Raw genomic sequence first — 25432 nt, 5'->3', positions numbered from 1 at the left:
CGACCTGTTTTCAGCCAGGGGCTGAAAACATGTCGGTTTTTTTAAATTTTTTTGGGAAACTTCACGGGAGTTGAACTCCCGTGAAGTTTTTCTCATAACAAAATTTCACGGGAGTTGAACTCCCGTGAAGTTTCGGAAAAAAAATTTCAAAAACCGACCCAGTTTCAACCAACTGGGTCGGTTTTTATAAATAAGATTGAAATGAGTCGTTTTTTGCAATTAAAAACCCAAAAGGTCGGTTTTGAAAATTTGTCCTCTCTTCTTGGGTTGCTATATTAAGTTCGGTGCTTTGACCGGGAAAAGAGAGAAAAGAGTACTGAAAAAGGAACACGAAAGGAGGAGGAAACAAAAAAACAAAAAAAAAAGAGCTCGAGCTCAGTCCTCATGCAATTCTAGGGTTTCACACGATCAAGAGCGAGAGAGGAGAGAGGAGAGAGGAGAGAGAAAGATGAAGTCTTCTCTGAAGAAGCTTAGGGGATTCGCTCTCAATAAGAACGACCCCAGAGAGAGGAGAGGGAATCGAGCCCCAGCTCACATCGACGAGCTCATCCAAGCATCAGAGGTACTCTCTTCGATTCGAATTTCGAGGATCTAGTAGTTGTTAGTTTTAGTGCATGAGAGAGAATCGATTGCTTTGAATCTGAATTTTTTTTTCCAAAATTTCTCAAAATTAGGGCAATTGACGTGCGAAGAACGAATCAATTTTGATTATAATTATTTGATTGTAGTCAAAATTCAGGTTTTGTCCCCTTTCAGTAGTTAATTCTGCTGAATACTGGCCTAGAATATTTCTATGCTTTCTTTGTTTCTTCCTACTGCCTTTGGTGTCGTTGTGAAGAACTTTGTTAGAGACGATTTAGTCCCACATTGGCCAAATTCAGCCAGTTGTGGATTGGTTTACGGGGATTTGGGCTGTCTCCCTCTAACAACTAGTTTTTAGGGATTTGGGTTCTCATTCTTATGAGCATAAAGTTTCCTGCTTGCCAGTTGCCCTGCTAGGTTCTACGTTTGTCCGCACTTTATGCTATATTTCCTCAGGTAGGAATTGGGACTACTCGAAATGTTTGCTACCATGTTGCCTTGGTAAACCAAATTCTTCCATAAAGCCTGATCGAGATCTGAAATGTTGCATAGATAACCTCGTTTAAACGAGATGGGGGTGTGATAATTATATTTAGAAATGCAGAAAATAAGCAGTTAAATGCAGTAAAAGATTTGATGCTGGTCGAACTGCACTTTACTAATGTATGATGTGATATTCATTGATGTGATATTCATTATATCATACATTGTTACCAAGGTCAAAACAAGAGCCTTAGCACACATACATCAATCCCATGGTAAATTTGGATGATGGGTCAAGAAGAATTTACAATTTTGGCTGACAAAATTCAATGCTGAATCTTCAAACTTGGTATGGAAACTTGGTTGTTGATACATGTAAGCCTCATCTGATATGCAAATATCTTCTAAAGTTTGTTCTCGATTTTCGGTGCAAACTTTTCAAATAGCCGTAGGGCATTGGACCTCATGGAATATAGGTTATTCATCATGTCTTTATTTATCATTACTCACATTATAGTTTCTCAAGCTTTGCTTATTTTTGTTTATTTTGTATATTTTGACTGAGAGTTCAAAAGCCACTTCTGAAAAAGGCTGTTTTTTCATATTCTTCCTTTGATGGTTGTATTTGAACTTAAAGTGGATAAGTGGGCAAATGATTTTTATTACAAATGTAGAGGTTCCTGAAATGTTATTTGATATCTATATATTCCTATAATAGAAAATTTATTTTGTTATAGATGTCCAAATCATGTTGCGTGTGTCGTGGAATGGTCTGAGTCAAATTATTAACAATAAAGTTTTAGTAATGAGACTAACTGAAAAAAACAAATCGTGTATAAACATACTTGGGTAGCTAAGAAGACAAACTTAAATAGAATACTTATGACTTTTAACTTTTCTGAATGATGCCCAGTTTGAAATTTGCATTTATTGTTTTTGCAGGACATGTCAGACATGAAGGATTGCTATGACAACCTACTTTCTGCAGCAGCAGCTACTGCAAATAGTGCATATGGTATTTCATACTTTTGAATTTGAATGCTTTCAGGGATTGAGTCTCTGTAAACTGATAAATCTCAAGGGGATGTTAAAAGATTGCATAAGAATCGTTCCGAAATAAATTATTCATTAAGTAGCAGCTGGTATGAATTTTTAATGCCATGATTTTTTCCTTGCTTGAGGTTTACTAATTTCATTTTGAGTATACTCTGTCAATAACCTGTGGTCTTGTAACTTTTTGAGTACTCACAGTTTGCTTTAAAATTTTACCTAAAAGTAACATTGTATGGATTTGGGATGCACAAACAACCTCATTTTGATGGGAGGAGCCTTAGATAATGAATTTTGCCAAAAGATATCTATTGGTTTCTTTTGTGTCAATTTTATACAATTTCAATATGCTCTATATATGCATGCCAATCAAATCTATGTGAAACTTTCACTAACATATATTTTACAGTTCAGAATGGTACAATCAAATGATAAATCTAGTTTTGTCATCTTTCTAAATGTTTGTTGTGTGTGGGATTTGCTTAAGGCAATCTGAAAAATTCAGAGTCTCAAGGGTAACAAGTTCCATCCTAGTGAACGAGATACAAATGTAGGTATAAAAGAATACAAAACTTGGGGGAATTCTAGAGTGTCAGTCCCTGCATCATTATGATATCACTTTTAAAAGAAGACAAATTTTGGGGGGATTATAGAGTGTCAGTCCCTGCATCATTATCAAATCACAAATCAATGCAACGATGCTAGTCTCGGCATCATATCATCATCAATTAATGTCAATGAAAGCATTTCAGGGGAAGCATTTCGGGGAAGTCCCTGCAGGATTTCTTTTGTCCTTGGAGATAGTTCACCACCGCCTGAGTGTGGCGGTGGCGAGGCCTCTAGGGAGGCAGATGAGATGTTGGAGGCTACGTGGGAGATGTAGTGATTAAGCAAGGAGGAGAAGAGGATGAGAGGGTTGTTGTCTGAGAATTGAGGGTAATGACGTGGCCAGTGGTACTTTAGTGATATTTTAAAAAATTGGTGGAGGCCCGGAGGGGAATTCACTGTGGGGTGATGTGGAAGCTAAGTTTTGTGTGCTGCTGTGTGGTGTGTGTGTGTTGTGGTGGGGGGGGGGGGTTGGGTCGCTGTGGGGGATAACGCTTTTTTTCTAGCCTAGGGGGCTGGACAAAATTTTCCATAAGTTGTATAAAAGTTAACAGCAGTGTTTAAAAAAGCAGAAGCGCAAGGAGAAATGTTAGACCTTGTAATGAAGTAAAGCATAAACTTCAAAGCGTGAGGCGTACGACTCATCCGTTAAGTATTTTAGTTCTAAAGTCTGTAAAAAGTATGAACATATAATATATAGTGATATAATAGTTTACAAGTGATACATTCATGTCGTGATTATCAAATAAGAATTAAGTATGTGAAGTATAGGCGTAAGTCATAATCTAAATTGCATAAAAACGGGTACAGTTACACTTACCGGTACGGGTGTGGGTATAGGTACGGGACACGTAAATTTATGAAATGTAGGGTACAAGGATACGACTACATATGTATATCGAAATTAATAATGTACATGAGATCATTATTATTATTTAGTTCATGTGCTATTTCTTAATTTCCTATTATATTGTTAAGTTTTTTTATTATGTTGATTGTTATAAATTGGAAACTGTTGGTTTTTTAACTAGACACTTAAACCACTCTTTAAATCATCGTTTTTTAACTTGAATATAGGCTGAAACAACCAGACCCTTCTCTAACGAGTTTAAAAAAAATGGGCATGAAGAGTAGGATATATGTCCAAGAAGTGTATGCCAAGTGTTTTAAATTAAAACATATATCGTATAATTGAATACATGTCTGGGTAAATGTATGCATACATTCAAGGAGTGTCCATGAAGTTTGGGTACTGGGAAGTGTCCGGTACGTGTCGGGTATGGGTACGGCTTCATGATAGAAGTACCCATGTAACATAGGTCATAATAAACTAAGCTACCTGCATAACATGTATATCTTATTTACACATTGTCAGATTGAAGATACATAGCAGCATTTGAATGCTAATAAAAAAATCCTTTTATACCTCCTATCTTGTTTGAAGCATGCACTTCAAAAGAGAAGCATCTTATGACGGGCGAAGCGCACACTTCAGTTATGCTAAGCGATGAGGCGTAAGCTTCAAGGGATAAATAGTTTCTCTCTTGAGCTTCGAAGCATTTAGCCTTCAAAAAGTTCCGATGCGCGAGTTACGAAAAAGCTTTTACAAACATTGGTTAACAGTTGGTTTTCAACAATAGAGTATATATTTCCTTGCTTAAATGATATATCTTGCGGTTTATGATCGGTTAGGCTTCATACAATCGACCATGTCCAATGAATCAATGATAGTCATTTTTATTCAGTACTGCTATTTTGGCATTCACATAGTCACTTTTATTCAATGCCACTGCGTATTTTGGCATTCACAATCCAATACCTGCTAAATTTTGTAGGAATGTATTATTCTCGATAAATTTGGTCCATTTTTAGAGGGTTGCTATACTAAACGAAATGACTGTTCATTCATCAGAGATTACGTTGACCTGATAGGAAAGTTTGAAAAACAGAGATTCTTCGTGAGCATGATAGTGCATTAAGCCTATGGCAATGATTCTGAATTATCAGGGACAGATCCTTCTTTCTCACACAAACACGTAAATTAGGACTTTTTATTGCCGTCCATCAGTCATCAGCTTTCCGTAAAAATCAAACCAGTATTTTGTATATTACATTTTGATTTGGTATTTAACGGGGTATTGAGGTCCTTCCTTTTCATTATCATGTGAAGTAAATGTTGCAAGTGTTTCATTATGCTTTTCCTTGTGTGATCCTCTCAGACCCATATGTTCTTGCAGAGTTCTCAGAAGCCCTTCGGGAAATGGGTACTTGTCTACTTGAGAAAACTGCACTGAATGATGATGAGGAAAGTGGTGAGTATTTCTGTGCAGTATTTTCCTGTCATACGTGAATTCTAAGTCAAAAAAGGAGAAAATTGAAAAAAAAGAAAAAAAAAGACTAGGTTGCTATAAGTTGATGCAACACTGACTGTAGAATGAGACGATATATTTAGACAGTAACAGTACTGTTCCAAGGGTACTTTTTGGATGGGCCTCTCTGCAAATATTTTGTCAATTTAATTTTAGTTGAATTTATATTAGCACTTGCGATTTCTTCTTTGGTTTGCTAGCGTATTTTCACCAGAATATCCCTAGGAGCCTTCTTAATGATAAAGATCATATTTTCTCTTAAGAAAATCTATATTGAAAAATGTTGGAAGTGCCTTTTCAACTACCGAGTAAGTACTTATTTCACCTATGTGTATCTTATGTTGATTGTGAATGCCCTTAATCATTAAGTTTCATTGAGCATGCAGGTAGGGTTTTGTTGATGATGGGGAAAGTGCAGTTTGAACTTCAGAAACTTGTTGATAGTTATGTGAGTTCCATCTCTAGTTCTAGACATATCATACCTTGTACGCTTGTCATTTTGATCTTCAAAAGAGTTCTGAAATATCAGCAGTGCGATAATTTCAATATTTTCCATTTCTCAGAGGGTGCATATCATCCAAACTATTACAACTCCATCAGAGTCTCTTCTAAAGGAGCTCCAAACTGTGGAGGTTTGTTCGCGATTTGATCTTTTTCTCTAGGAACTCAGACATCACTTATTTTTGTGACTTTTTGAAATGAATGTAGAATTTTCTGCTTAGCAATAGAGTAACATTGTTATTGCATGTGTGACTTGCTGCATACCAAATGAATATGCTACACATTTTTATATGATTAAGTTGGTTGCCATGGTCAGCCTAAATTATGCTCATTGTTATGGAAATATTTGTAGGCCTGTACCGTATTTTTAATCTAAAACAGAACTTATCAGAGATCTAGTGCTCTCTTCTAATATAAGCATGTTGAATACCTAGCGCCTAGCTTCTAGGTGGTACCTAGGTTGCCCACCTAGGTTTTAGAAGCGCCTGCCCACCTAGGTTTTAGAAGCGCCTATGGGAGCATTGTTTGCTTACATGGACTACACCCTTTAGACATTGATCTTGATTTCCTCTATTGCAGCCACTACGTCCTCTAAACTCCAACTATGAACACCTCCTCAATCTCTCCCGGCCTTCATCAAAACCTCCTCCACCACCACTTAAGAAATATGTCTAGGTGCCAGTCCAACGCCTAAACTTTCTATAACATTGGCATTTACTATCAGCAATTATAATTAAAAACTAAAAAGTAGGACAACGCCTAGTCCCCGCCTAGGATTTCACCTAGGCGCCTCGGCTCTAGGCATCGGGTCCAACGCCTAGCCCGCCTAGCGCTTTCTTTAACCTTGGTTACAACTTACAACTGTCTGAAAGTGATTAAACAGTTTAAGACCAAAAATTATGCCAGGTAGCTGCTTGAAGATTCACACTTCATAGATCTGTAAGGTTGAAAAGAGAGAGAGAGTCTAATGTTTGTTGTATTTCATATCTGTGATCTGGATCCAACTCCATGATCTGTGCAATTGTGCATGCTGTCCAATTTCAGGCCCAACCCATGGGCCTACCATTTTATTTTTTTCAGACCCTAACAAGTGATACAATTAGGTTAACTAGGCTAGAAGTTTTCATATTTGAAGTCTGATTTCCATCAATACCTTTAATTTTTTTAATCATATTTCTGGTTTGAATTTGAATTTCCTTTCATATCAATCTCACTTCTATTGGCAACCTTGTCCTGGCAAGCTTCTTTCTGAATCCAGCCTCCAGTTCTAAGATAAATAAAAAAGTCTGGGATGTTGATAAAATTGGTAGAGCTTTTAGGTTTACTGCATTATGTTCTGACCGATGGAAGTTTTGTTCATATCTTTTTGCTAATTGCTGACATCATAATGGTTTCAATTCTAAGATTTTTCTTGGATTTTTCTTTTCTGTTTACTAACTGAATGTACAGGGAAAATTTTCTTTGTTATTCTTTCTAGAGATAATAAACAATTCTGTTAATGAAAAAGCAGAAGAAAATGGTGTTCTTTTAATATTTTAATATGAAATTTCCCCCAATGCAGGAGATGAAACGTCAGTGTGATGATAAACGGTAAGATATTAGTATGATTGTTCATATTTTTTTGGCCATAGAAGTCCCCTCTTCTCATTTAGTCTTTTATATCAGAGATGTGTATAAATACATATTGGCGGCACAGAATGAAAAGGGAAAGTCAAGAAGTTCCAAAGGCGAAAGCTTTTCGTTACAGCAATTGCAAGAAGCTAAAGAAGATTATGAGGAGGAGGCAAATTTGTTTGTCTTTCGCTTAAAATCGTTAAAGCAAGGGCAATCTCACAGTCTTTTGACACAGGCTGCTCGGCATCATGCTGCACAGGTGGGTTCTTAACTAATAGTTTCGAAGCATATCTTTTTATCTATCGAAGCAGGAACTTACGTAATATTTCACTTTTTCCCTGTGTGGGATCAGTTAAATTTCTTTCGGAAAGGAGTCAAGTCACTTGAGTTGGTTGAGCCGCACGTCAAAGTGGTTGCTGAACAACGACATATTGATTATCAGTTCAGTGGACTTGAAGATGATTACACAGAGGATGACAATGACAATAGTGATGATTATGATGGCAATGCTGACGGGGAATTGAGTTTTGATTACGGAGCAAATGACCAAGGTCAAGACGTTGTCTCCTTATCCAGAAACTCGATGGAGGTAATAAATTCTGTGTTCCTTTTGTTTACTAGTTACTTTCTTTGATTAATTCTGGTATTTCTACTTAATGTCCTACTCTTTTGCAGTTTAACTTTAAAATATGGGTGTTTGTTTGTCCTGACTGTAATCGTGTTTCTAGGATTTTGTCAAAAGCAAGAAGATGGATATTATAATCCAGTTTAAGTTAAATATTTAGTGAAGTTTTCAAATTAAGCCACTTGTTATCATTTGAAATATTTTTGGTAACAGATTAGTGTGGAAGAGAACATCCACCTGGCTGCTGCATGACTGTAACATGTAACCATTGGCTAGCTGTTGGCTAATACAGTCACACCACATTTTTTAGAAGAGCCTTTATCATTCAAATTATTTAATGCATCCTTTTTTTTTCCTTTTATATTTGCTTTAAAATTTTACCAGTTGTAACGGTCAGCAAGCAACCGATCGTAACAGCCCCCCCCCACCCCCAAAAAAAAAATCTTATGAGAGTAGGGTGTAATTTTTTTTTCTGAACAAAGATAAATTCTCGTGGTATTTGCGATTGGTCATCAGAAAATGGGACGCCCTGAATGTTTTGCAATGACAATACATGGCATAAAAAAGATCAAGTTTTCTGGGTTTTTTAACTTACCAGAGGGTTTGCTAGAGGAGCAAGAGTGAAAGTACTTGAAAGGAGGAAAATAGATATTTGTTAACTATAAATTTTTAATAGGTATTAGTCCATGACACAAGCATGAGGTTATACTGTAGGCATTAATTATCATCAGCCAGAGCACTTAACTGTTTAATTTCTGTTTACTAGAAGATAAAACTATTAGAAAAATGTGTATTTAGAGAATTCAGAGTTAGGTGATATGTACAATTTACTAAATAATGCTGAATAGCAGCCTAGCACTAAAAAGAACATGAAACTGGTCAACCAGTCCTAAAATAACTTCGAGAACATTAACTACTTCAATTCTAATAATAGTAAATAGTGGCACAAAAGTATGTAGACATAGAGCTGGAGGAAAAATATATCATTTAATCCCTTTCAACCAAATGAAAGAGCACCAATTCTTTTTTCATGAGCGGTTTCATTCTACATTGGTATAATGATTATATCTAATTTTTATGCTTGTCCATCTGATTATATGACAGCATTTTGTTAACACTGATTACAATTTACATTGTCTGGTATGATTTCAGTTCTCCTAAAATTATTTCTGAAGTACAAGGCCTTTACAACTTTTGTTCAGGAATCTTATGAATGGTATTTGTACGAAGTATGTGATATTTTTGAGATTTTACTGAAAAGGGAACCTGATACAGCCTAAGCATAAAAGGTGTAGTTATGACCTATGACCTAAGTTGCATGGATACGAATACAGGTACTCGTACGTACATGAATAAAAGGTGTAGTTATGACCTATGACCTAAGTTGCATGGATAGTTATAATTAATATGCAAGTTATCATGCAAGAGACATGTAATGGAACGCCCTAATCATAGCTTCAGCTCTGAATAAAAGTTGTATGCAGTTCCTAGAGACGGTAATTTAAAGATATTAAGGATAAAATACTGACAATTTGGCATAACTGTGGGGAGGCCACATAAAAACTATATTTTGGGAATCTATATATATACATATCATGTAAATTGTCTAGAACCATTGCTAAACAGTTTTTACTGGTGGAGGAAAACTGTGATGTACCTTTATCACTTCACAATTCAAAACTACTACTACATTGTAGACATGTAGAGATTAGTTATTTTTCATCGTAGAAAACTATGCAGCACTGTTCACCATCTGTTACTTTTTAGAGATCATTTATGTTCACCATCTGTTTTGTTTTTTCAGGAAGGTTTAGACAGAAGTCAGATAGATTTTGCGTCTTTCACAAGGAGGCCAAGGTCTGTTAGCCAATCGGCACCAATTTTAGCTAATAAATTTGAATCATCTGAAAGAATAGATCTCATACGACCTTCATCAACAAGAAAATCCAACACATATGTTTTACCGACACCAGCAGATACAAAGAGATCACCTTCCCCACCGGAGCCAAATAGGCTTGTGAAAGATATAAAAAATGAACGGTCAGGTCCCCCCAGAATACCTAAAGCACAGTCAATTCTCAAAGAGAGCAATACAAACAGTGGGCTTATCAAATTACCACTTCCATTGGCCGAAGGGTTTTCACTATCGCAGTTTGATTTTCATAGTACTTCAGAGACTAATAAAAAGATTAAAAGGCCATCTTACTCGGGTCCACTGACTACCAACAAAACTTGGTCTAGCAAATCAACATCTTCTGCAGGTGAAAATCCTCCTCGTATTTCTCTCCAGCAATCTCTATCTCCAAAAGTATCGCCAAGCGTATCACCTCCTACATTGTCACCAAGAATCAGCGAGGTTCACAAACTTCCGAGACCTCCAACCATTTCTCAGAAACCTACGAGACCATCGAGCTTGGTTGGCCATTCAGCCCCTTTGGTGCCTAGGGCTCAAGAGTTTCATTCTGTAACCAAAAAGCCAACAGTTCCATTGCAGAAAGGATCGCCGCTACCGACCCCACCTGTAATTATGGCCCGTAGTTTTTCTATACCCTCTAGTGGGCAAAGAATACCAACTAAATTGTTGGACCATCATACTGACATGAATAAAGACAGTTCTTCACCTACTTTGACGCCTATATCTCTCACAAGTAATCAATCAGCTTCGGAACAAAGTCGTTATATCTACTGAGCCGAAAGGTGAGAAACATCGAGATTTATTCCTTATGTACATGTTCATATTCTAGAGCAAAGTTATTGTTACTTTTTCTTTTTTTGTTGCATGTGTCCTGGAGTAATCTAAATTTGTCTTATTGATGCGGTCACAATTTTTATTCTTAAAGAAAACAGCAACATTTTATTTGCGTGCATTACTGCTGATTCTTGCGTGCGTGCTTACTAATGACGGGAGGTTGGATGGCAAGCTCAACTTATAGTTAGTTTACACAGATGATGATACGACGACTATCTGAAGAGGAAATGAGGGTGCATTTCTTGGGCCATAATACCTCTGAGTGTTAGAGTTGCTTCATTCTTGAAATAGATCATGAATCTTTGCATATGCTGGTAACATGATTCAATTTGACATGAATTGATTAACTCCATCTAGTGGCTTTCACAAAGTTATTTGTCTTATCTTTGGAGATTCTAGAGAGGGTAGTTTCTCAATGACAAGTCATCAGACCCAGTGCTCTTAAAACTTTGAAACTTTTTGATGTTGCAAAGGATATGAAGGGTTTGCTGTTGATGGATTGTAGTCCCTAAAGCAGTGGTACTTTCATGATAATAATTAAGTTTATAGTGAAATGAGGTGAAAACGATACCGTGACGACATATACTCGTAGATGTTATATTAGTGGTATAAATCCATGTTGTTTGCTGGGATCAAAAGTTTATTCCTGCTTCACATATCTAGTTAGTTCAAAATTGGGCATTCAATATGTAAATATGTTTGATATTCTTTGTGCATCACTGGTTTCATTTGCTTGCTGTGTGTTCCAGCTAATTTATGGTGTTATTTCAGGTTTATCATGATGATGCCCTGCTCTTGCTGATAGAATCCCTCAAGGTGTCAGCGATTCAGTTGGTTGGTGTACATGAAAACCTGTGCATTCTTACTTTTCGCCCCCTCCATAAATGTCCACTTATGTTGTCTATTGATATGGTTAAGATCAAGTGCTGATCCTGTCCAAATAATGTATCTCTTCATAGTTAAAAAATTTTGTTTCCAGTGACTCACAATGCTCTCTGTCTCATTCTGATAAAATATGAATAATTTCTGTTCTCGTGTGCTCGTCATTGTCGATACAGAAACGTCTCAGTTTAAGCTCTTAGAAGAGGGCATTGCTACGAGATGATGAGAAGAAATTTGTAATTTGCATTGCTACGAGATGAAGAGAAGAAATTTGTAATTTGCATTGCTACGAGATGAAGAGAAGAAATTTGTAATTAGCTTAAAGTTTGATGATTTTGGCACAGTTTGTTCTCAAGTTTTAACAGGTTACCATACTAAATAAAGTGAGAACTATCCTTCATATTTTTTTAGTGCTTCTTTTTCAGCATGTACTTATTGGAGTTTTTTTTAATCATATTTGCAGGTCGTAAATAGTAGTATTAAGGAAAATAAATTGGAAGTTTTCTCTGTGCTAGGATATGGGATTATTTCCCTTGGTTGCAAGGAATCTGGGTTTTGTAGCTCTATCATCGGAGTTGAAGAGAAAATGAAAAGATTTTGATCTCTAAGACATCTCCAATCTGCTTCCGTAGCCTTGCTTTAAATCTCAAAAACAGATTATAGTTTCCTTGTATGATGAGGAATAACAAGTTCATTAATAGAAGTGTTAGGGTCTGCAAAATCCCATAATTAGGGTTGGAAGCAAATTGAATCAAATACTAAGATATTTTTTATCCAAATTTGAACAAGCAAATTGAATCAAATACTTGTTCATGCTTTTTGTGATTGCCTTTGAAAGAACTTTTCTAGAAAGATCAATCTCGCATTACATGGCTTGAGATGCCACTATGCCACTACCGGATCATTCCTTCCCAAGGTCTATCTTAAAACCTTTATTTTTATTTTTGATTCTGAGTCCAACTGGATTCGAAGAAAAGAAACTTCCCTTATTCTTTTAGGTTTTATTCTATTTTTTGTTTTTCCATATCAAGAAGTTCTCGAGAGAGATCGTACGAGGACATTCAACATTGGCCTCAATAAAGCAAAACAAGTTGTCTAAGTCCTGATGAGAATTCCTGTTTGGTGGATGAGGTGAAATCACTGAAGGAAGAGTCGGTCAAGCTTCAAAATAAGGTGGCAAATGACAAGTGTACATTTGACTCTTCGGAGGCTAATAGCTGAAAGTGTCAGCTTAAATGAGGGTTTTGATAAATAGTCCTGAATATTCTAAAGTATTTATTGAATGATAAATTATATTCATTTTGCTAAAAAAATTAATTTTTAAATAGTATTAAATTTTGTAATTTAAAATTATTTATTCATAATTATGATGTATTCATATTTAATTTGAATAATTCGTTAGAAAATTTATTTAAGACTCATTAAATCTCTCATAATTAGTGTATAGAACTTAGGTAGAAAATATGAGTAGGTTGAAAGTATAACATTATTTGTGTAACAATACAAATTAGAAGCGATCAAATTTTAAACGGATATTTGATAATCAAACAAATCGAATATACATCTAGTTAAATTCTAGGGAAAATTGTGTCAACGCCCCAATTTTAAGAACCCTATGTGACTAGTCCCTTCAAACTTTTTCCCGTGTGTTTTAGCCCTAAAACCTAAAAAAAAAAGTGAATCGGCCCTTATTCCCTGCCAACTAAGTATAGAAAGAGAACTAAAAATAAAAATAAAAATCTCAAAATTCCCTTATTTCCTCATCCTCTCTCTCTTCTCGCCAAATCTAATCTCCATGGCTCCTTCTTCCTCCTCTCCTCTCCTCTCCTCCACTCTCCTAACCCATCCCCTCCTCTTCTCTCCCTTCCTTTTTCTCTCAAACACCAACACCCCCTTCGCCATCATCGATTTGGATGCATGCTCCGGCCATGTTGTCTCCTTCTTCGGCCTAGCCCTCCACCACCACCAACCTCGAGCGCACTCTCCTTCCTCCTCTCTCTTCTCTCCAGATCTAATATCCATGGCTCCTTCTTCCTCCTCTCCTCTCCTCTCCCCTATCTCCTAATCCATCTCCTTCCTCCTCTCTCCCTCTTCCTCGTTTTTCTCTCAAATCTCCTTCGCCACCACCGAGGTGCACGCTCCGGCCATGTTGTATTGGGTTAAATAAGTTTAATGTCTTGTATGTTAAGTCTATTGGGTTAAGTAATAAGTCCAAGGGCTTATATGTTAACTGTATTGGGTTAAATAATAACTCTAAAGGTGGAATATTAAGTCTAATTTATTGAATGTTAAGTGTAATTTGTTACATATGAAGTCTAATGTGTTGTACGTTAAGTCTAATTGGCGTGATGTTAATTCTAATTAGAGGAATGTCAAGTCAAATAAGTTAAATGTTAAGTCTAATTAGAGGAATATCAAGTCTAATAAGTTGAATGTTAAGTCTAATCAGAAGATTATCAAGTCTGATCTATTGAATGTTAGGTCTCATTTGTTAACTCAAATTGGTTCGATGTTAAGTCTATTGTGTTGAATAATAAGTCCAATGGCTTGTATGTTAAATCTATTAGGTTGAATAATAAGTTTAAACGTGGAATGTTAAGTGTAATGGATTATATGGTAAGTCTAATTTATTGAATATTAAGTGTAATTTGTTACATGTTAAATCTAATGCGTTGTAGGTTAAGTCTAATTAGCGTGATGTTAATTCTAATAAGGGCATTTTGAGGTTTTTTATTTTTTTTTCTCTCTTTGTGCCGGAATTTTGAGGTTTTTTATTTTTTTTTCTCTCTCTGTGCTTAGTTGGCAAGAAACAGACTCAACTCTATAGACTTAACATTCAACCAATTAGAATTAACATCAAGCTAATTAGACTAACATACAACACATTAGACTTAACATGTAACAAATTACACTTAATATTCAATAAATTAGACTTAACATATAATCCATTACACTTAACATTCCACCTTTAAATTTACTATTCAACCTAATAGACTTAACATACAAACCCTTGGATCTATTATTCAACCCAATAGACTTAACATAGAACTAATTTGAGTTAACAAACGAGAATTAACATTCAATATATTAGACTTGACAATCTTCAGACTAAACTTAAAAATGCCCTTATTAGACTTGATATTCCTGTAATTAGAATTAACATTAAACATATTAGACTTGACATTCCTCTCACTAGAATTAACATGGGAAAGTTTAGACTTAATATTATTTTTATTACAAATAAAATGCTTTTCATTTGATAAAAAATATCTTCCAACTAGGTTTAACATTTAACCGATTAGACTAAATATTCAACTCTATAGATTTAACATTCAACCAATTAGAATGTATTAGACTTAATATGTAACGATTCACCTTTAGACTTAATATCTTCCAACTAAACTTAAAGTACAACGTATTAGACTTAATATGTAGTAAATTACACTTAATATTTAGCAAATTAAACTTAACATATAATCCATTACATTTAACATTTCACATTTTAGACTTATTATTCAATCCAATAGACTTAACATACAAGCCATTGAACTTCACTTTCAACTCTATAGATTAAGATTCAATCAATTAGAATTAACATCACGCCGACTAGACTTGACATATAACGCATTAGACTTAACATGTAACAAATTAAACTTAACATTCAATAAATTAGACTTAACATATAATCCATTACATTTAACATTCCATCCTTAGATTTATTATTTACCCTTAACATACAAGTCATTGGACTTATTATTCAACCAAATAGACTTAACGTACAAACCCTTGGACTTCACTTTCAACTCGTTAGACTTAACATTCCACCTTGAACTTAACTTAACATCAAAAAATTAAAAAAAAAATCACATTTAGCCGACATTTCTTTAGATTTTCATCTTTTCACGATGTTCAAACAAAATTACAAAATTTTTTAAAAAACCCGATAGCTTATTGAATGTTAAGTCTCGTTTGTTAACTCAAATTAGTTCTATGTTAAGTCTATTGGGTTAAATAATATATCCAATAACTTGTATGTTAAGTCTATTAGGTTGAATAATAGATCCAATAGCTTGTATGTTAAGTCTCTTGGGTTGAATAACAAGTCTAAAGGTAGAATGTTAAGTGTAATGGATTATATGTTAAGTCTAATTTATTAAATGTTAAGTCCATTACACTTAACATTATACCTTTAGAATTATTATTCAACACAATAGACTTAACATACAATCCCTTGGATCTATTATTCAACCCAATAGACTTAACATAGATCTAATTTGAGTTAACAAACGAGACTTAACATTCAATATATTAGACTTGACAATATATTAGACTTATTAATTACAAAATTTTATTTTTCTCTCTCTTTGTGCTTAGTTGGCGAGAAATAGACTCAACTTTATATACTTAACATTCAACCAATTATAATTAACATCACGCCAGTTAGACTTAACATACAACGCATTAGACTTAACATGTAACAAATTATACTTAACATTTAATAAATTATACTTAACATATAATCCATTACACTTAACATTCTACCTTTAGACTTATTATTCAACCCAATAGACTTAACATACAAGCCTTTGGTCTATTATTCAACCCAATAGACTTACATAGAACTAATTTGAGTTAACAAACAAGAATTAACATCCAATATATTAGACTTGACAATCTTCCAACTAGACTTAAAAATGCCCTTATTAGACTTGATATTCTTGTAATTAGAATTAACATTCAATATATTAGACTTGATACTCTTATAATTAGAATTAACATTCAATATATTAGACTTGACATTCCTCTCACTAGAATTAACATGGGAAAGTTTAGACTTAATATTATTTTCATTGCAAATAATATGCTTTTCATTTAATAAAAAGTATCTTCCAACTAGGTTCAACATTTAACTGATTAGACTTAATATTCAACTCTATAGACTTAACATTCAACTAATTAGAATTAACATCACGCCAACTAAACTTAAAGTACAACATATTAGACTTAATATGTAACAAATTACACTTAATATTAAAAAAATTAGACTTAACATATAATCCATTACACTTAGCATTTCACCTTTATACTTATTATTCAATCCAATAGACTTAACATATAAGCCATTGAACTTCACTTTCAACTCTATAGACTTAATGTTCAATCAATTAGAAGTAACATCACGCCGACTAGACTTGACATATAATGCATTAGACTTAACATGTAACAAATTACACATAACATTCACTAATTTAGACTTAACATATAATCCATTACATTTAACATTCCATCATTAGATTTATTATTTACCTTAATCGAGTTAACATACAAGCCATTGGACTTATTATTCAACCCAATAGACTTAACGTGTAATCTTTGGACTTCACTTCCAACTCGTTAGACTTAACAGAACTTAACTTAACATCAAAATTTAAAAAAAAATTTCACATTTAGCCGGCATTTCTTTAGATTTTCATCTTTTCACAATGTTCAAACAAAATTTCAATTAAAAAAAAAGATAGCTTAAAGATATTGTGAAACTTGCACCCAAAGTGGTGGAGGGCGATGCCAATGAAGGAGACAACATGGTCGAAGCGTGCAACCAAAGTCGATGGTGATGGAGGGGGATGTCGGTGTCTGAGAGAAAAAGGAGGAAGAGGGAGAGAGGAGGAAGGAGATGGGTTAGGAGAGAGGAGAGGAGGAAGGATGAGTCTTGGAGATTAGATCCGGAGAGAATAGAGAGGAGGAAGGAGGGTGCGCTCGAGGTTGATGGTGGCGGAGAGCGAGACCGAAGAAGGAGACAATATAGCCGGAGCCTGCATCCAAAGTCGGTGGTGGCAGAGGGGGACGTTGGTGTCTAAGAGGAAAAGGAGGAAGACAGAGAGGGGAGGGAGGAGATGGGTTAGGAGAGAAGAGGAGAGGTGAGAAGAGGAGGAATGAGGAGCCATGGAGATTAGATCTAGAGAGAAGAGAGAGAGAGGAGGAAATAAGAGCATTTTGGGATTTTTTTTGTTTTGTTTTTATTTCTCTCTCTATGCTTAGTTAGTAGGAAATAAGGGCTAAATCATTTTTTTGGGGGTTTTAGGGGCTGAAACACATGGGGAAAAGATTGTAGGTGCTAGTCACATGGGGTTCTTAAAATTGGGGCCCTGACACAATTTTCCCTAAATTCTATACGTTTATGAATTCGAGTACTAAATTATTTGTTTAATGTTAAATGAATTACTGAATCGAATATGATTGAAAAGTTCCTCAAACAATTAAAAAACTATTTGTTAATTATTTGGTTCTTTCTCCACCCCTGCCCGTAATAAATGGACCACAATCATAATGTAAAATATGTAGGAGATTTTCCAGTGAAATAAAATTCTAGGACAGAGTCTCAACCTGTGGTACATGTAATGCATGGCATCAAACTGTTCGTTCATGAAAGAAGAAAATGAAAAGGGGTACAATAAGCTACTATCCAAAAGAGAGAGAAAGCAAACAAGAATTCGATCGAACAACTCTAAAAGATGTAATTCTTAGATCACTGCTGTTTTTAAAGAGCGCGTGGATAAATCTTAGTGTTAGCTAGGTTGAGCAAAGCTGCTCAAGAGCCATATTCTCATCGCCGTCAACCTTTTCCAAGGCGCTAGCTCCTCTCAAGAGCCTCAGCAAAGTGTTGTACGCAGCGGAACCAGAGGAACACACAACCACAAACGAGATTGGAACACTAACAGCAACCAAAACAAGTATCACAAATGCAAGATAATAAATTTTACGTGGTTCGACAAACTTGCATACGTCCACGGGAGCAGCACAAATAATTTCTTATTAATCATAAGAAATTACAAACAAGAAAGAAGATCTCAAACTTGAGATCTCTCAATCAAATAGCAGGTGATTTTAATCTAAAATCACCGGTCAAACTCTCTCTTAATTCACCAAACCCCCTTCTCCTCAATTAATAAGTACAGAGACAAATTGGGGCTTTACAGTTACCCAACTCTTAAATTCTTAAGGGCTGGGCAAATGGGAGCTCAACATATCGTAAAAAGAAAAACCCATGCCGTCGCCAAGCTTCGCTCTCTGCTCGTGCTCGCTCCACACGCTCAAGCTCACCCCTGAATAGGGTTTCCCTTTTATAAGGAAACTATAGGTCTCGCGCGGACTAGAAATGGGTGAGCTCCAGCTGGCCTCTACCACACGAAACAGGCGAGCTCCTCTCCAGGTGAGCACCGCAGGCGACAAGCGAGCTCCATCATCCGTTAGGCTAGCTCGAACCTCAGCAACAGGCGAGCTCAAGCTCCTTGCCTCCAGGCAAGCTCACCTCCTCGACCTCGCATCAGGCGAGTTCCTCGCCTTGAACAAACTGCCTTGAACCACCTCGCCCGCAGGCGAGCCTCCTCGCCTGACCCTCGCCCGCAGGCAAGCTACCTCGCCTGTCCAGGTATGATTTTTCTTCAATACTCCACCTCGTCCATCATTTGATAAACCTCAAATTATGGACGAACACCATAAGAACACCACAAATGCCAACAGACCAAACCAGCTGCACCATTATATCATGGCTGCCTACGTACCCTCTGATCGGGATCAAGCTAATTGTAGTTCTGCCAAATGGCCTCCAAAAAGCCCTTAACAATAAAGAATGTTCAACAACTCCAAACAATGACCAAATTTCACCCCTGTGACAACTTTGGTCAACATATCTGCCAGATTGTCCTTTGTGTGAATCTTCTCCAATTTAACATCTCCATCGTCCAAGACGTCTCGAACAAAGTGGAATCTGACATCAATGTGCTTTGTGCGGGCATGATACATCTATTTCTTTACGAAATAGATAGCTGATATGCTATTACAATTTACCTTGATGGTCTCCTGTGCAATCCCCAAGTCATCCAATAACCCCTGCAATCATAAAGTTTCATTCACAGCTTCAGTCAATGACATATACTCTGCCTCCGTAATGGAGAGAGTCATCATAGACTGAAGTGTACATCTCTAACATACTGGTGCTCCTGCTAGTGTAAACACATATCCAGTAGTAGACCGACACTTGTCAAGATTCCCCGTATAATCAGAATCCACATAACCAATACAATCCTGCCCATTCTTCCCATTCTTCTCAAACACCAAACCAACATCTACGGTATCTTTGATATACCATAGAATTCACTTCACGGCCTCCCAATGACCCTTCCCAGGGTCATGTATGTACCTAGACACCATGCTTACGACCTGTGACAAATCTGACTTTGTACACACTATTGCATATATCAAGCAACCCACAATATTAACATATGGAACTTTGGATATGTATTCATGGTCCTCAACTGAAACATGTGACATCTTAGCTGATAGTTTAAAATGGGGAGCTAATGGAGTACTCACCGCCTTGGTATTGCCATCAAAACTGATTTTCTTCAGCATCTTTTGCAAGTAGCTCCTTTGTGTCAACTTCAACCTCCCTTTCACCCTGTCTCTCTCAATTTTCATATCAAATATCTTTTTTGTTTCTCCAAGGCCCTTCATCTTAAATTCGAATGACAATTCCTTTTTCAACTTTCTAATAGCTGAAGAGTTCCTAGAAGCAATGAGCATATCGTCAACATATAATAACAAATAAATATGCTCTTCATTTTGTAGCTTGTGCATGTACACACACAGGTCATATAGGCTCCTCGTGTACCCTTGGCCAATCATAAAACTATAAAATCTCTTGTATCATTGTCGCGATGATTGCTTCAATCTATAAAGAGATTTCTGAGAAAGAAGGATTTGAGGCTGTGATATTTGATTGTTGATACGGTACATTAGATTATTGAGAAGTGCCTTGACCTGCATATTAAAGTCCTTTGAGCACATTGGTACAAAGAGACCGAGGTAGAGTTTAACACTTCTATCCATTGATTCAGGGGTCTTCTAGGTGGTGTTCATTCAGGTATTTAGGGGCCTTCCAAGGAGGCATAATTGAAAGGTAATCAATATTTGGTTTCCTTGGTTGACGACTGTTCTAGGCATGTTTAGATTGCAACCAAGTCCCGTTTGAGTGAAGTCCTAGTAGTCTACAACATGTTGAAGAAGGGTAAGAAAGATAGAAGGATGAAGGTACTCCGCTCTGATACCACTTGTTGTGCACAGCGAAACCGGAGGAACACACAACCGCAAACAAGATTGGATAAAACATCAACCAAAACAAGTATCACAAATGCAAAACAATAAATTTTACATGGTTCGGCAAACTTTCCTACGTCCACGGGAGCAGCATAAATAATTTTTTATTAATCACAAGAAATTACAAATAAGAGAGAAGATCTCAAACTTGAGATCTCTCAATCAAATAGCAGGTGATTTTAATCTAAAATCGCCGCTCAAACTCCCTCTCTTAATTCACCAACCCCCCTTCTCCTCAATTAATAAGTACAGAGACAAATTGGCACTTTACAGTTACCCAGCTCTTAAATTTCTTAAGGGCTAGGCAAATGGGAGCTCAACATATCGCAAAAATAAAAACCCACGCTGCCGCCAAGCTCCGCTCTTTGCTCGTGCTCGCTTCGCACGCTCAAGCTCACCCCCGAATAGGGTTTCCCTTTTATAAAGATACCCTAGGTCTCGCATGGATTGGAAATGGGTGAGCTCCAGCTGGCCTCCACTACACGAAACATGCAAGCTCCTCTCCAGGCGAGCACTACAGGCGACAAGCGAGCTCCATCATCCGTTAGGCGAGCTCGAACCTCAGCAACAGGCGAGCTCGAGCTCCTCGCCTCCAGGCGAGCTCACCTCCTCGACCTCGCCATCAGGCGAGCTCATTCTCGCCTCGAACCACCTCGCCCGCAGGCGAGCCTTCTCGCCTGACCCTCGCCTGTCCAGGTATGATTTTTCTTCACAAAGCCCATCTCGACCAGCCTCTGCACCTGCACATTTTTTTACGAATATGTCATTTTTCGTCTCGTTATATAAGCCTCGTGTTTTCATCAACCTTCTTGGGTGCAAAATGACGAAGAAAAGAGGATGATATTTCATTATAGATATATCCATACTTTCTTCTCAATCCCAACAGATGCAGTCTTGGCAAAATTCTCTGTCCAGTGCTGACCGATGGAAGCAAAAGTTGGATGGTTTTGCAGGTACTGCAAACAAAATAATAATAATAATAAAGAAATAAAGAAAGGAAAAAAAAAGAGGAAGGATTCCTGATGTTAATTAGCCATAGGGAAGATGATAATTAAATTTTCACTCACCAATAAAACAATAAATACCAAATATTGTCTTCAGATTCCCGAATTTACCACAAGGAAAATGCTAGGATATAGTAATGTTTTGCTATTCTTATACACAAGTGTGAAAAATAAAAGGTCCGTGACAACTCTACTCTTGTGATTCAAAAGCCATTGTCTTCAGAACGACGACGTCGTCGAGGGTACGGTGCTGGTTTCTCCATGGGAGTTGGAGATTTTTGGTGAGATGGGTTTTAGGGTTTTGGTGTCCTAGAGGTAACGATGTATCTTTCTCTTATGATTTAATCCTCAAGTTCAGGTGTAACTTGGAGGGATTGTACTCTTGATTCATAGTGAAATATTTCTCTCTGTATTGCCTCGTAGACGTAGGCACGATTTACCGAACCACGTTAAATCTTGGTGTTTGCTTGCTTGTGATATTTTTCATTAGTGCCGTTATGCGTTTAGTGTTTAGTTCCGCAAATTAATCTCCTTAAAATCCCCAACAAGTGGTATTAGAGCCCTAGTTTGAGGCGTGCTTTGGGATAGAAAAGATGGAGAATTTTAGCACAATGATGAAATTGGATGGTTCCAATTGGCAAGTACGGAAATTCAAGATGAAAGATATTCTGTATTGTAAAGATTTACATGACCCTATTGAGGGAGATGAAGCCAAGCCAGAAAAGATGACTGATAAAGAATGGAGAAATAACACAGGAATGCGATCGGTTATATTCGGATGTGGATCGACGTTAGTGTGTTTCATTATGTATCGGGTGAGACTAATGCGAAGTCTCTTTGGAAGAAGCTTGAGGATCTCTACGAGCAGAAGACCACATGAAACAAGGCATTTATTATGAGGCGGTTGGTGAACTTAAAATTCAAAGAAGGAAGCAACATAGCAGGGCACTTGAATGAGTTCAAGAGTTTGATTAATCAGTTAGCTACCATGAAGATGACTATCGATGATGAGCTACAGACTTTATTGCTATTGGGTTCGTTGCCAAACAATTAGGAGACACTGGTTGTGACAGTTAGCAACATAGCTCCAGATGGTGTGTTATCGATGAGTATGGTTACTAGCAGTTTATTCAATGAGGAGACTCAGAGGAAGTCTACCAACACAGATAACTCACAGACACTTGTCATGGAGAACAGGGGGCAGGAGCAGGTACAGGGACCAGTCCAGAGATCGTGGCACATCCAATGGCAGATCAAAGTCTAAAGGGAGAGGTTGCTTTTATTGTGGGAAGCCAGATCATATCAAGAAGAATTATTGGGCATTGAAGAAAGAGCAAGCTGGGAACAAAGATAAAAAAAAAGATGAGAAGAAGAAAGCTAACAGTGATACTATAACTACTTTGTCTGAGACAGATGTTATTCTCATTTGCAAGGAAGAAGATTGTATGTATGTTACAAGTCAGAATTCCGAGTGGGTAGTGGATACAGGAGCTACATGTCATGCTACCTCCAATCAATATCTTTTCACGTCGTATAAAGCAGGTGACTTTGGCAATGTGAAGATGGGAAATACCAGCTACTCGAAGATTGTGGGACTTGGTGATATACATTTACAGACAGATATCGGATGCACATTGATCTTAAAGAATGTGCGGCATGTTCTCAATTTGCGGCTCAACTTAATTTCGGGTCTTGCTTTGGACCGAATGAGATATAAAATTCAATTTGGTGGAAGAAAATATAAAATCATCAAAGGCTCTCTTGTGGTGGCTAGAGGAAGTGTATGTTACAATTTATACAAGACTCAAGCGAAGACTTCATGTGATTCTTTGAGCGTGGCTCAAGACGATGACTGTAGAACCCCGTAATTTTTATATGAATATATGTGAATTATTAGTAAATAAATAATTCTTTTATGATAAATAGCTTGAGGTCATTGAAGTGCATGATAACACGTTATTTGAGATGATATGAGAGTATGGGTGTAGAGTTTTGTGCGTTGGTTATGCAAATTAGCAAAACATGGGATCATCCATAATGTCGCTCAATCATGTGATTTTAGAGGCGTCAATGAGGAAATCCCCTCCTATGACAATGATACCTATTAATCTCTATATATAGAGAGAGATTAATGGGTATCCTTATCATAGGAGGGGATTTCCTCCTATGACGCCTCTAAAATCACATGATTGGTCGACTGATACGCTGATTTCTAGTTTTTACAGGTTTCGGGTCTGTTTTGATTTGGTTCGGGTTTGGGTCGGGTTCATATATATTATCTTTCACCCGAGATCATCCACTCTCATCTTCAGATCAGAGAAAACCCTAGCCCCTCTCCCCTATCTAAAGCCCTAGTTTTTCTCTTGGTGATTTGGGGAAGAACTTGGAGGATTTTCGTCGAAATCTTCTCATTGCAGCAAAGGGGATCCACTCTCTCTCAGATCCAGGAGTTGTTCATCACCCAGAGGCGAGTAACATCTCGCCCAACTTTGTCCTATTTTTTCTAAATGTTTTCAAATGGTTTTTATGAGTTTTTGTGCTTGGTACCAAGAATAAATTTTGTGCTTGGTAGTGGTGTGTCTTATTCCCATCCACTCATTCAATTGGGGGAACCACATTCAACTCATGTGAATGTGATCCCCCCATTTGAATGAGTGGAGGATAATATACCTCATGATTACCAAGCACAAATTTTGTGCTTGGTACCAAGCATACCCATATTCCTCGTGTGTGTGTATATATATATATATATTAGCTGACATCAAATTTAGGTTAAGATGCTAATGACAGGTCTCCACTTATCTTAGTACGACACAAATTCAACTTCTCTGGTAGCAGATAAAAGACTTACGTACACAAGTAGCAGGGTAGGACGCCTGACCCTCTTGTGTAGGTCCATCACATTTATTAAGATTCTTTATGCTGGTGAACCAACGTCAGCTCAATGTACTGGATGCCCCGTAAAAGATGCACATACACTCGAATCATCATATTATTGAAAGCATTAGTGCATACATCGCACATTATGAAGGAGGGAGAGGAGATTCTTTATTTTTATTTTCCTTTTTATGGATGCAAAAAAATCATCTGGTCGGAATCTGATCATGTTGAGGATTCATCTGTCTGTGTGGTCGATCCAAGATCAGCTTCAACAGTTCTCTAGCACGGCAACGACAGGATTGTGCCTCATTTATCACAATATTAATCTCCATTCCTAGAAACGTACGCTTATTTTTAGAAATCTTTGGGTGTACACTAGAGTTCCTTACAATTTAACCTATAAGAAACAAATTATTTTGCTTTCTAGGTAGCTAAAATTCTTGTCTGAAAACAGAGTCTACATGTTGATAGACAACATGCAAGCGTTACAGAAAAAGACGTTAAAGATTCTAAGCGTAAACTTTACTTTTTATTAACTAATACTTCTTTCTCAAAAGGTTTAGGGAAATATTTTATTTACAGTCACATCAATTCTGATACTTCAAGATACAACCCACGTGTAAGCATGATCCTGCGATTGTATAAGGAAAATGATAGGGGCACACCCCCAACCACACCTCCAACCACACCCCCTCTCTCATTTGCTACAGTGCACCAGGCCCCACATAAGATTTTAAATTTTTAAAATCTCATATGGGGCCCGGTGCACTGTAGCAAATGAGAGAGGGGGGTGTGACTGGAGGTGTGGTTGGGGGTATGCCCCTAGTGCCACTCATTGTATAATGATTTAGTTCAGAATCAACATTAGACGCGCATTTCTTTGTTGAGAGATTTAATATGTAATGTCAGTAACAGAAACTGTTGGAAACAA

The 25432-nt window shown here is 36.8% G+C and overlaps 1 protein-coding gene across 1 annotated transcript; it reads left to right on the top strand.

Annotated features, from left to right (window-relative positions):
- Positions 315–11861, top strand: LOC109825064 (uncharacterized protein At2g33490-like). The gene is made up of 10 exons (XM_020391775.1): positions 315–562; positions 2008–2080; positions 4959–5033; positions 5477–5538; positions 5654–5722; positions 7153–7181; positions 7257–7464; positions 7558–7794; positions 9635–10527; positions 11351–11861. Exons 1-9 carry the CDS (start codon positions 449–451, stop codon positions 10517–10519), a joined length of 1752 nt encoding a protein of 583 aa, XP_020247364.1. The 5' UTR covers positions 315–448; the 3' UTR covers positions 10520–10527; positions 11351–11861.

The sequence above is a fragment of the Asparagus officinalis genome, chromosome 10, assembly GCF_001876935.1.
Source record: "Asparagus officinalis chromosome 10, Aspof.V1, whole genome shotgun sequence".
Lineage (NCBI taxonomy): Eukaryota > Viridiplantae > Streptophyta > Magnoliopsida > Asparagales > Asparagaceae > Asparagus > Asparagus officinalis.
The sequence above is the reverse complement of the archived record's forward strand: the minus strand, read 5'-3'. Positions and strand labels throughout refer to the sequence as shown.